Source organism: Acinonyx jubatus, chromosome B3 (assembly GCF_027475565.1).
Source record: "Acinonyx jubatus isolate Ajub_Pintada_27869175 chromosome B3, VMU_Ajub_asm_v1.0, whole genome shotgun sequence".
Lineage (NCBI taxonomy): Eukaryota > Metazoa > Chordata > Mammalia > Carnivora > Felidae > Acinonyx > Acinonyx jubatus.
The window spans coordinates 108,673,164-108,686,775 of record NC_069386.1 but is presented as its reverse complement, the minus strand read 5'-3'; the positions used below and the strand labels follow the sequence as shown (position 1 = coordinate 108,686,775).

The following is a 13,612-nucleotide window of genomic DNA, read 5'->3' as shown; positions in this document are numbered from 1 at the left end:
TTCGACACAGAAACTTTCCCTCATCAACTATCTGGGTTGCCCTGGGCTACACTTGAAAGAGTTCACTGCCTGCCAGGGAAACAAGGCAAACTCAGATGCACCCGCCGTGCTGCATGGTAAGTGTTCACCAAAGCATCAGTGCGGGAGGAAGATGGAGTGAGCAGGGAAAATGAGACAGGAGCTCCTCCTCCCCAGGGTCCTCGCTATTTCTGCAAGGATGATTATGAGCTGGCGGATTGCTGAGCCCTTAAGTTTCTACTTCACAATCGAGCTTACCTGCACACTTCCCCATTTTGGACTGAGCTTTGTCCTGACTCTGGAGTTCAGCTGTGAGAACAGGAACCCCACCTTATTCTTCTTGAATCCCTCATAGATCTAGCAAGGCACTGACTGCTGAGTAGGCTTTCTGTCAATGACTGACGACTGCTTGTACATTCAGGGTGCTAAACTATTTATCAATATCATAATCACCCTCCAAAGCACTTCTGAAGTATCTCTCTGGTCACATGGCTGGATGAAATGATATAGCTCCATCCCTCATTAAGTCTCAAATCACCACAGATTGACATGAAGGAACCTGACATTTGAATCAGCCCTAAATGCATATACAAGTACACAGACATGTTCAAAAAGTAATATGCTCCTGCCAAATTGATTTCCAGAGTATATTCCCCGTCAGTGTGTGAGAATGCCTACTTCTCCAGCCTCCTGCCAACATTAGACGTTGTCATTTCTTGAAATCTTTGCTAATTCTATAGGTGAAAATGGAATCATATGTTCTAATCTAGACATCCAACGAGTAGTGAGAACAAATACCTCTTCATATTGGCCATTTGTGCTTCTCCTTCTGTGGCTAATTACCTATTCACATCGTTTGCTCATCTTTTGTCATCTTTTGATGTCTCTGTGTGCTGCCCGATGGGGGTGGGTGTTAGATGTCACCACTATGCAAGAAATTGGGGACGCTATTTTTTAATCTATTGTAAAAAAAATAGAAAGCACACGTAAGCAAAAATGTTTAAAGAAAAATCATTCATGGGGTGCCTGGGTGGCTCAGTCAGTTAAGCGTCCGACTCTTGGTTTCAGCTCAAGTCATGATCTTGATGGTTTCACGGGTTCGGGCCCTGCATCGGGCTCCATGCTGACAGTGTGGAGCCCTGCCTGGGATTCTCTGCCTCCCTCTCTCTCTTCTCCTCCCTCACTGGCACTCTGTCTCTCTCAAAATAAATAAATAAACTTAAAAAAAAAAAAAAGAAAAATCATTCACAATCCTACTTCTCAGGCAGAATTGTTAATAATTTAGTTATTTCCTTCCAGACTTTCTATAAATATATGTGTGTTTTAGACACATGGGAATCTCACTATATTCAGCTTTTCTGTAACCTGGTTTCTTCATAGGGCCATTTGCAATTTCTTCAAAGAATGACAAATCAATAATACAAAGATCAAAATAGAGTCCAATAATAAAAAAATAAGCAAAGTGTATGAGTTAGGTAAATAACCAGGTACCTGAGTTCAGACTGGTTTGCTCTCATCACTCCCAGACTGGAGGTGAGGCTGGAGGGTCAGAAGTTGCTGAGGCAGATTAGAACTCCTACAAACAAGTACCTAAAAAGTGTTTTAACAAGTTTACCTGGGATCTGGAAAGCATTTTAAGATTCTGAGCTAAAAGACGGACAACTGAATTTTATCAATTAAGAAGAAACACCGAGAGACCATTGGCCTTCACCCAGAATTTATAACAAGGCGCTGTTACTTTTATTATCTGTAATACCTTAATATAGTACCTTGGGCTGGGAAAACAGGCATTTCTTATATTATGATTCCTGTGATAAATCAGGAAAGGAGATGCGATGTGAAGAGGTATTCACCCCTACTCTTATTTGGAAGTATAAACTAGAATGAACATACAAATCTATCTTTCACTGCTGTAGAATCCACAATGATTCAAAGAAATGATAGTGCCCCAGTGAGGATTCTCACACAGAGATGGAGGTCGTGTGCTTTGGGACCAGCCTTCCTGGAGGAGATTGGGTAATAATAAGGTCTGGAGGATGAGTGTGCTCTTTGATGCAGCAATATCATTGCTGGGCTTTATCCTGAGAAAACCACCATCAGTTTGAGTGATAAAGTACGTATAAAATAACATAAGGGATTGGGCAAGGATACAATGACAGATTCATACCACAGAATACTACAGGGCAATGAAAATCATATTTCAGGGGCACCTGGCTGGCTCAGTCAGTCAAGCGTCCAACTCTTGATTTCCGCTCAGGTCATGATCTCATGGTCATGGGGTTGAACTCTGCATCAGGCTCTGCACTGAGCACGCAGCCTTCTTGGGATTCTTTCTCTCCCTCTCTCTGCCCCTACCCTGCTCGTGCTGTCTCGAAATAAACATTTAAAAAAAATATTTCAGCTGAGTATTGGCTGCTGTAGGAGAATGTGCACCATGCATTACCACGGGAAGAAGGCGGGGTGCGGACACAGCACACGACACGACCCGGTTTTTGTCTGTGCGTATGTGCACACGGATGACTGGAAGTGGATTCACGAAACATTGGTGATAAGGGTTTTTTTCCCTCCTCTCTGTGCTTTTCTAAGGTTTTGTGTTTCTTTGTGTTTTCTAAGGGTTTTTGTTTTACACCAAACAAGGTTTACTTGTGTACATTAGGGGGAGGAGGGCTGATGTCATTACAAAGCATTTCTAAGAAGTATGGACTGATATGGGGCATCCACAAATAGATTTTGATTCAAAATAGCTAAAATTTTGATTTTAAATAGCTCCAGTGTTCTGACGCTGGCCTGTGAAGGCAGGAGAGGTGAGCCCCCTCAAGGTCCTAGGCTCGGGTGGCCACTCTTGTGCCAGGTTTCAGTGTGGCCTGACTTCTCAGGGTGAGGGCTGAGGCCCTCGGCCCAGGGCATTCTCTCTTTGCTCGGCTTAGGCAGCTGGGTTAGAGGTAGGAGAAGTAAAGGAAATGAGAACAAATCCTTCTGTACAAGGAGGAGGAGGAAGGCCAGGGTGCAAAGGAAGAGGTCTTGGACACTAAGGCCCTTGGCACAGCTCACCTGGACTGCCTCAGGTGTCACCCCCAGAGAGAAAGCCACCAGCATGTGCCCAAACTCAGTGACAACAACATGAGTCCGCTGCAAGACACAGACTGCTCTGGAGACGATCTGCAAATACAACAGGGGACAGTTCACCCTGTGCTCTCCGTTCCCTGAAACTGCTTGCTTTCTGCAACCTGAAACTTGTTCAGAGGCAGGAGGGGTGAATGAAAATGGCCCCGGAGGAGTCAAATTTATTTGTCTTACTTTGCATAAAAATCAGCTGGGCGATCAGAATGCCATAAACGAAGTCCAAAATAGGATGATAGGGTTGGGCAGGCTGAATCCTGCAATAGTGATGTTTCAGATGCTCTAGATCCCTGGAGCAGGCAGCTTTAAAACAAAGACCAAACAGAAAAGAATTCTGCAGTCACCAGCAGAAGGCTAAGCAACAAGACCTCATCTTCCTGTGTAAAAGAGAAGTCCTCACTATTCCTGAACCAACCCCGTGGTCCAGCTCAACGACACGAGGCCTCATGGCCCCGCAGTTTCCAGGTCTGAGCACCGTGAGAACCCCTGGAAGCATTCCCTGGTATGCTCCACCCCTGTCTGCCTATCCAGACCCCTTATGTCTTCAAGACCCACCTCCGTGCCCACCTCTCACTGCCTCCACCTGATGGGCTCTCTCCCTTAAGCTCTAGTGCACTGTTTTTCTTGATTTCTGACATCCAGTCCCCTTTTTGAACCTGTATTTGTCTTATCTTTCCCCTGATGCCCAGAGAGCAACTTGCATAGAGGACAGCATGTTGTTCATCTCTGTGCCCACGTATCAGAATCCTACAGAGGTATCTGCCAAACATTTTTTAAATCGAATTTTTATTTTAGGACAATTTTAAATTTAAAGAAAAATTGCAAAGATAACATAGAGAATTCCTGTATACCTTATACCCGGTTTCCCCTATTATTAACATCTTACATTAGTATGGTATATTTGCCACAATTAATGAACAAATACTGATACATTACTATTAACTACAATCCACACCTTGTTAAGATTTCCTTAATCTCTTCCTAATGTTCTTTTTCTATTTCAGGATTCTTTCCAAGATATTACATTACATTTAAATTTTTTTTAATGTTTATTAATTTTTGACAGAGAGAGACAGAGACAGAGCATGAGTGGGGGAGGAGCAGAGAGAGGGAGACACAGAATGTGAAGCAGGCTCCAGGCTCTGAGCTGTCAGCACAGAGCCTGACGCGGGGCTCGAACTCACAGACCGTGAGATCATGACCTGAGCCGAAGTCGGACGTTTAACCGACTGAGCCACCCAGGCGCCCCTATATTACATTACATTTAGTCATCATGTGGCAGTTTCTCATAATTTCCTTCTTTTTCTTTTTTTTTTAATCTTTTTTTTAATGTTTATTTATTTTTGAGACAGAGACAGAGCATGAACGGGGGAGGGTCAGAGAGAGAGGGAGACACAGAATCCGAAGCAGGCTCCAGGCTCCGAGCTGTCAGCACAGAGCCCAACGCGGGGCTCAAACTCATGGACCGCGAGATCATGACCTGAGCCGAAGTCAGACGCTTAACCGACTGAGCCACCCAGGCGCCCCTCCTTCTTTTTCTTTAAATTGAGATATAAGTCACTATAAAATTCACTCTTTTAAAGCGTACAATTCGGGGGGAGGGGAAGGAAAAAAAAAAAAAAGGTTAGAGTGGGAAAGAGCCAAAGCATAAGAGACTCTTAAAAACTGAGAACAAACTAAGGGTTGATGGGGGGTGGGAGGGAGGGGAGGGTGGGTGATGGGTATTGAGGAGGGCACCTTTTGGGATGAGCACTCGGTGTTGTATGGAAGCCAATTTGACAATAAACTTCATATATTGAGGAAAAAAAAATAATAAATAAATAAATAAATAAATAAATAAATAAATAAAGTGTACAATTCGGGGATAGTATATTCATCATGTATAACCATTAAACACTATCTGATGCACATTTTTACCAACCCCAAATCAAATCCTGTGCCTGTTAGCAGTCACTCACCATTCCCTCCTCTCCTCAGCCTCTGGCAACCACTAATCTACCTTGTCTTTATGGATTTCCCTATTCTAGACATTTCACACCATTGGAATCACAGGATATGTGGCTTTTTGTGTCTGGTTTCTTTCATATAGCATGATTTTTTAAGCTTTATTCACATTGTAGCATGAATTAGTGCTTCATTCTTTATGGCTGCATAATATTCCATTGTATGGATATACCACATATTGTTTACCCATTCATCAATCGTTAGACATGTGGGTTGTTCCATTTTTTTAAATCTATCATAATGGTATTTCTATGAACATTTGTGTACATGTGTTTATGAAACATGTGTTTTCAATTCTCTTGGGTGTATGTCTAAGAGTAGAATTGCTAGGTCATAAGGTGATTCTATACTTAACTTTTTGAGGAACAGACAACCTTTTTTCCAAAGTGGCTGCATCATTTTACATCCCCACCAGCAATGTTGTGAAAGTTCTAATTACTCCAGATCCTCATCAACACTTGTTTTTGTCTGGCTTTTTGCTTATAGCTATCCTAGTGGGTACGAAATGGTATTTCATTGTGGTTTTGATTTGCATTTCCATAATGACTAAGAATGTTCAGCATTTTTTCATGTGCTTATGGCCAATTTCATATCTTCCTTGGAATAATATCTGTTCAAATTCTTTGCCTGTTTAAAAATTTGATTATTTGAGAATTTGCTTGATGGAATGAACAGCAGGCTAGAAGAAGCAGAGGACTGAATTAGTGACTCCAAAGACAGAGTAATGGAAAGTAATCAAGCTGAACAAAAGACAGAAAAAAGAATTATGCAAAACAAGAATAGACTTAGGAAACCCAGTGACTCCATCAAATGTAATAACATTTGTATTATAGGAGTCCCAGAAGGAGAAGAGAGAGAAAAGGGGACAGAGAATTTATTTGAAGAAGTAATACCTGAAAACTTCCCTAATCTGAGGAAGGAAACAGATATCCAGATCCAGGAAGCACATAGAATTCCCAACAAAATCAATAAAAGCAGATCCATGCCAAGACATATTGTAATTAAAATGGCAAATATAGCGATAAGGAAAAAATATTGGGGCACCTGGGTGGCTCAGTCAGTTAAGTGTCTGCCTCTTGGTTTTAGCTCAGGTCATGGCCTCATGATGTGCAGGATTGAGCTCCATGTAAGGCTCTGCACTGACAACACAGAGCCTGCTTGAGATTTTCTCTCTCTCCCTCTCTCTGTCCCTCCCCTACTCTCATGCTCTTTCTGTCTCTCTCTCACAATAAATAAACTTTAAAAAAAATATTAAAAGCAGCAAGATAAAGACAGTTATATACAAAGGAAACCCCATAAAGCTGTCAGCAGATTTTTCAGCAGAAACTTTCCAAGCCAGAAAGGAGGCATGATATATTCAAAGTGATGAATGGGAAAAACCTGCAGCTGAGAATACTCTATACATGCACGCTTGGGTGGCTCAGTTGGTTAAGCATCCGACTTCGGCTCAGGTCATGATCTCACAGTTCGTGGGTTCAAGCCCCAGATCAGGCTCTATGCTGACCACTCAGAACCTGGAGCCTGCTTCAGATTCTGTGTCTCCCTCTCTCTCTGCCCCTCCCTGGCTCATGCTCTGGCTCTCTCTCAAAAATAAACAAACATTAAAAAAAAAAGCAAAAAACACTCTATCCAGCAAGGCTATCATTTAGAATAAAAGGAGAGATGGTTTCCCAGACAAACAAAAACTAAAGGAGTTTATGACCATTAAACCAGCCCTGCAAGAAAAACTAAAGGGGACTTTTTGAGTGGAAAGGAAAGACCAAAAATGGCAGTTTGAAGGTCGGAAACACAAAAGCAGTAAAAATGAATATTCTATTTAAAAAATCATTCAAGGAACTCACAAAATAAAAGAATATAAAATATGACACTATATACCTAAAATGTGGGAGGAGAGGAGTAAAGAATGGGCTCAACCTTAAATGACCATCAAATTAATAATATAGGCTGCTACGTGCAGAGGAAGTTATAAACAAACCTAATGGTAACCACAAATCGAAAACCACTAATAAATATGCAAAGAATAAAGAGAAAGAAAATAAAATATATCACTAAAGAAAACCAGCAAACCATGAAAGAAGACAAGAGAGGGTCAGAGAAAATCTTCAGAAAGTAATAAAATAGCAATAAATACATATCTATTGATAATTACTTTGAATGTAAATGGACTAAATGCTCCAATAAAAAAACATAGGGCAACAGAATGGATAAAACATAAGACCCATCTATTTGCTGCCTACAAAAGACTAATTTTAGACCTAAGGACACCTGCAGATTGAAAGTGAGAGGGTGGCGAAACATTTATCATGCAAATGGATGTCAAAAGAAAGCCAGAGTACCAATACTTATATTGGACAAAATAGACTTTAAAACAAAGACTATAACAAGAGTCAAAGAAGGACACGATCTAATAAGGGGGACAATCCAACAAGAAGATGTAACAATTATAAATATTTATTCAACAGAGATCTGCTTGGGATTCAATCTTCTCCCTTTCTCTCTGCTCCTCGTGAATGCACATGTGCTCTCCTTCTCTCAAAATAAATAAACTTTAAAAAAACATAAAGAAACTAATCGATAATACAACGGTAGTAGGGGATTTTAACACCCCACTTACATCAATGGACACACCATTTAAACAAAATCAACAAGGAAATAATGGCTTTGTTTTCTTTTTCTTTTTTTTTTCAAAGTTTTATTTATTTTTAAAGAGAGAGAGAGAGAGCAGGGGAGAGGCAGAGAGAGAGGGACAGAGAGAGAATCATGAGTAGGCTCTGCATTGTCAGTGTGGAGCCCGACATGGGGCTCAAACCCATAAACTGAGAAATCATGACCTGAACTGAAACCAGGAGTCAGATGCTTAACTGAGCCACCCAGGTGCCCTGGAAAAATGGCTTTGAATGACACACTGAATCAGATGGATTTAACAGACATATTCAGAACATTCCATCCTAAAACAGAATACACATTCTTTTCAAGTACACATGGAACATTCTCCAGAACAGATCACATATTAGGCCACAAAACAAGCCTCAACAAATTAAAAAAGATCAAAGTCATACCATGCATCTTTTCTGACTACAACACTATGAAACTAGAAGTCAACCACAAGAAAAAATCTGGAAAGACCACAAATACATAGACATAAATAGCATGCTACTAAACAATGAATGAGTAAACCAAGAAATAAAAAAGAAATTAAAAAGTACATGGAAACAAATGAAAATGAAAACACAATGTTTCAAAACGTTTGGGATACAGCAAAAGTGGTTCCAATAGAGACTTTATAGCAATACAGGCTTATCTCAAGAAGCTAGAAAAATCTCAAATAAACAACCTAACCTTACACCTAAAGGAGCTATAAAAAGAACAAACAAAACTTAAAACAAGCAAAGGAAGGAAATAATAAAGATTAGAGCAGAAATAAATGATATAGAAACTAAAACAAACAAACAAACAAACAAACAATAAAATAGATCAATGAAACCAGGAACTGGTTCTTTGAAAAAAGGTCATTAAAATTGATAAACTTCTGGTCAGGCTTATCAAGAAAAAAAGAGAAAAATCCCAAATAAATAAAATCACAAATGAGAGGAGAAATAACAACCAACACCACAGAAATACAAACAATTACAAGAGAATACTGTGAAAAACTATATGCCAACAAATTGGGACAACCGAGAAGAAATGGATAAATTCCTAGAAACGTACAACCTACCAAAACTGAAACAGGACAAAATAGAAAATTTGAACAGTCTGATTACCAGCAAAGAAATTGAACCAGTATTCAACAATCTCCCAACAAACAAAAGTCCAGGACCAGATGGCTTCAAAGGCAAATTCTACCAAACATTTAAAGAAGAGTTAATACCTATTCTTCTCAAAGTATTCCAAAAAATAGAAAAAGAAGGAAAACTTCCAAACTCATTTTATGAGGCCAGCATTACCCTGATATCAAAATCAGATAAAGATACCGAGAGAGAGAGAGAGAGAGAGAGAGAGAGAGACGGAGAGAACTACAGGCCAATATCTATAATGAACACAGATGCACAAATCCTCAACAAAATAGTAGCAAATCAAATCCAACAATACATTTAAAAACTCACTTATCACAATCAAATGGTATTTATTCCTGGGTTGCAAAGGTGGTTCAATACTCAAAAATCAGTCGATGTGATACAGCACATCAATAATAAAAAAGAATAAAAACCATATGATAATTTCAATAGACACAGAAAAAGCATTTGACAAAGTACAGCATCCATTCATGAAAAAAGCCCTCTGCAAAGTAGGTCTAGAGGGAACATGTCTCAACATAAGAGAGGTCATATATGAAAAACCCAGATCCCTGATCCACAGAAACTGTGAGACAATAAATGTTACTCTTTTAAGCCACTATGTTTTGGGGTAATTTGTTTCACAGCAATAGGTAACTAATACAGTTAGGAGTACTTCCCTCCTCGCTTCCCACTGCTCTGATCCCATGTGCCTTCAAGTCTTACTTCCTCAGGGATGACTTCTCCCTCCCCTGCCCATTTCTCACATACCAGCAAGTCTCTGGTTACACACTCTTGGCATTCTTTTTCTCTTGTGCGGTATTCATCCCCACTTGATTAGTTCAATATCTGAGTATGTTTCCCGTCTGTCTCTCCCCAAGACTTGTTGGTTCCAAGTCAGAGCTGGCTATATTTTTTCCACACTGGATTCCTAGCACCAAACATGGTGCCCAGCACAGAGTGGGGATATACCAACTATGGAATGAAAAAATGAGTAAACAAATGAAGGAATTGATAAATGATGTACACCAAAGCCTCGTTGTTCAGAAAGGAGGTAGAGAAAAGCCTAACACCCTAGGAAAGATAGTTATAAAAGTCTCATAATTCCCAGGTTTTATTTTAAAATATCAAAAACTAGGGGCACCTGGGTGGCTCAGTCGGTTAAGTGTCTGACTTCAGCTCAGGTCATGATCTGCCGGTTCATGAGTTCGAGCCTCGTGTCAGGCTCTGTGCTGACAGCTCAGAGCCTGGAGCCTGGTTTGGATTCTGTGTCTCCCTCTCTCTCTTCTCCTCCCCTGCTCACACTCTGTGTCTCTGTGTCTGTCTCTCTCTCAAAAATAAACATTAAAAATTTTTTAAACATTTTTAAATATAAAAAAATAAAAACCAAAAATAAAACCATGTCAACATATTCTAGATAGAAACTTGTCATGATGGAGTGTATTATAACCAAATTCTCTACGTAAAAGTCCAACAAAAGTTAGTTCATAGCCTGCGATTTTGATAAAAACTTTGCAGTTTTAATGGGAGTCGTCACCAGAATTGACTTGGATGGTAAAGAATAACAGCATGAAGATAGAGGGTATGTTGAAGCCATCCTGCGTTAGCCATAGGCTGGAGTTGATGTGCCTCTGCTCTTGATATTAAATCTGGAGAAGGTGTCCAGTTTTCTCTGTGAAATGAACGCATTTTTAGCTAAAGGCTAACAGGAGGATTTTTTTTTTTAATGTTTATTTTGAGAGAGCGAGAGAGAGCACATGTGCAAGTGGAGGAGGGGCAGAGAGAGAAGGAGAGAGAGAATCCCAGGCAGGCTCCATGCTGTCAGCACAGAGCTCAATGCAGAGCTCGATCTCACGAACCTGAGAGATCATGACCTGAGCTGAAATAGAGTCAGACGCTTAACCAATGGAGCCACCCAGGTGCCCGAGGAGGATTTTGAAGCTTGAGGATAAACTTTGTGACCACAGAAAGATTAATTCAATCCAGTTGTTTTAACAGGTGAAACTCCTACAGGACTTTAAAATGGTAACATAGAACCAGTGGCTCTGTATTCCACATAGTAGAGTGCTTTCCCGAGTGATTTCTAATCGTCGTCTGCCAGGTAACATCCAACTCACTCCCTAGTGGACATTTAGCTGTCCTTTGCATTCTGCTCCACTGTGCTCTTGCCTTTCCTCACAGGGCACACTTTTTCATCTCTGTGTCCTTGCACACGTTCTTTCTTGACCGGAAGTCTCCCTTTCGTGTCACTCAATCCCTGCAAAGCCAAATTCGAGTCAGAATGCTCCCAGTCCCCCTAGAAGTGATTGTTCTTCTGCTCGGTCCTCTTAGGGCACTTGGTTTTTATCTCTTTCATGGCCTCTAATACATTTAAAATTGTCTTGTGAGCAGGTGTGTATTTTATTTATCTTCTCTACCATCCAGACCTGAGGATATGGTCTCTGTCTTGATGATCCCTTTTCCCTACATAACCCACCACAAGGCTTTGGATGGAGCAGAGGCTTTTTTTTATTTAATGTTTATTTTTGAGAGACAGAGAGAGACTGAGTGAGAACTGGGGAGGGGCGGAGAGAGAGGGAAACAGAATCCTAAGCAGGCTCCAGGCTCTGAGCTGTCAGCACAGAGCCCAACGCAGGGCTCGGATCCATGAACTGTGAGTTCATGACCTAAGCCGAAGTTGGACGCTTAACCAACTAAGCCATCCAGGCACACCTAGAGCAGAGGCTCAATACATATTTGTTGTCAAATGAGTAAACGAAAGAATGAATGAAACGTATATGTTAAAAGGGTTTGAAATGAGCAAGATGTACTTTATATCTCAACGCAAAAAATAACATAGCCATCGAGATTTAATTTTAAAAACATTTTATTTCCCTTATAAAATTTCATTTTCAAATGTACCAAAGATACTCTCATAAAGTAAAAATGAACTTAGAAACAAACAAACAGAATGTTTCTTTTATTTTTTTAGGTGTTTTATTTATTTTTGAGAGAGCACAAGCAGGGGAGTGGCAGAGAGAAAGGGAGACAGAGGAGCCGAAGCAGGCTCTGCGCTTACAGCAGCAAGCCCAGCGTTGGGCTTGAACTCACGAACTGCAAGATCGCGACATGAGTTGAAGTCAGATGCTCAACCAACTGAGCCCCCCAGGTGCCCCCTAAACAGACTGTCTCTTCACTGGTCTACTAGAACACTGGTTAAACGTTCTATTACGTTACTCTAAATAGTCACATAGAAGCCAAGGAAGTAACTAAATAACAAAGCAAACTAGTAAATATAGGAAAATGAGCTTTTCAAGAGCTTTCTGAAATTTCTTTTAATAGTCCACTGTTGAACTTTTAACAAAATAATTTGAACAATTTAAAAAGCGTAATAATAATAAATATTAGTCCTATATAAAGTGATTAAGTTGAAGTAGTTTACTTCAAATGCAGGGACTTAATTACAGAACTGGAATGTACCAGGTTATTTAGGGAATGTTGTTTGAGAGGACAATGTTCTCGTGACTAAGTCCAGTGTATCCTGGATCCTCATGTTCTTTCTTTCTACCAGGGAAGAATGTATCCCAGACATTCTTTTGTTTTCTTCTGGTTCAAGGGGGAGGAGGGTATGGGGGTTGAACTGACATCGAGGCTCCCCCAAGATGCCAACTCTGTGAAAAGAATTATTGGTATAGCTGAAGCAGTGTGGCCAAAGAATGAGGTGTATAGCTGTGGTTGTGTGCTTGTGCGTAAGCTACACACATACGTACACACATGCACATATTACACACACACATAGAAGTTTTCCATTTCCATGAACTACCACTGTGATTTTAAATAGGGGTCCAAAAGCAGCCCACAGTAAGATTTTGTAATGGTTCTCCTCACACTTACCAGAGATATGTCTTCTAATGGAAAACCCTCAGCTTATGGAGTTTGCTACTCCCTCCTCCAAATGAGAACTATCTGAAGGCTAGCATAACTTTCTAGCAATGTTTTCTAGTCTAGATGGGTGTACCAAGAGCTGCCTGGGAAAGGAAGCAGGTACAGAGGGGAGGGGGTGAGTAGGAAGGCGGTGCTTTCATCTTCGTTCAACTTTCTGGCCTTGGCACGGCGTCTAAACCCCTGCCCCTCCCAGCCCAACCTAGCACACAACCCAGGGCTCTCCTTTCTCTCTCCTTGGACCACTTACTTTGGCATGAGCACAGAGTCCAGACTTTCCATGTGCTCTTGCATCGGGGCCGGGAGTTTGACGACTCCTTGATGATACTTTTTCTCAAAGATATTCTGAGCTTTTTCTCTGAGAGATGGCAGCAGAGTAGACATGACTGGAGAGCGCATGTTAATGGCTTTTTTAATTGCTGGGCGTTTCGCCATCATTCTCCTGGGTGGGAAGAGGTAACATTTAGGTTACATCATCCAGTTTTCTAGAAATGTTCTCGAGCTTTGGAAAGTCAAAATGTCATACCTGAATTGTACAAAAGTCATGCGTTTCTTTTCCCCTCCTGATTCTTCCTCCTCACGCTTCCTCCGAGGAATGTTGAACATATTGGTACGAAAGAGCCTTCCTATTTCTTCCTCAATCTCTGTGAAGTGTTGACGTCGGAACACAATCCAAGCTACATATGTACAGAAAGTGTAAAAGGACTACAACAGAAAACAGACAAGAATCACAGTGCACAGCTATGGTGGTAGGAACTCTCACCTGTCTATAGAAC

General features: G+C 40.7%; 1 protein-coding gene across 4 annotated transcripts in view; it reads right to left on the bottom strand.

The window, feature by feature from the left end:
* Positions 1-3,272: 3,272 nt before the first annotated feature.
* The window catches only part of PPP1R36 (protein phosphatase 1 regulatory subunit 36), a 39,502-nt gene continuing 29,162 nt past the window's right edge, over positions 3,273-13,612 (bottom strand). For 2 of the 4 annotated variants that reach the window (XM_027065916.2, XM_053224551.1), the window contains 3 exons: positions 13,363-13,541; positions 13,087-13,278; positions 11,869-12,565 (listed from right to left, as the gene is read on the bottom strand). In XM_027065916.2, coding sequence (XP_026921717.1) covers positions 12,379-12,565; positions 13,087-13,278; positions 13,363-13,541 — 558 coding nt within the window. In that variant the 3' untranslated portion in view covers positions 11,869-12,378. Of the gene's footprint in view, positions 3,442-11,868; positions 12,923-13,086; positions 13,279-13,362; positions 13,542-13,612 lie in introns of those variants that run through there. The other 2 variants (XM_027065915.2, XM_053224552.1) reach the window with 2 other exon arrangements.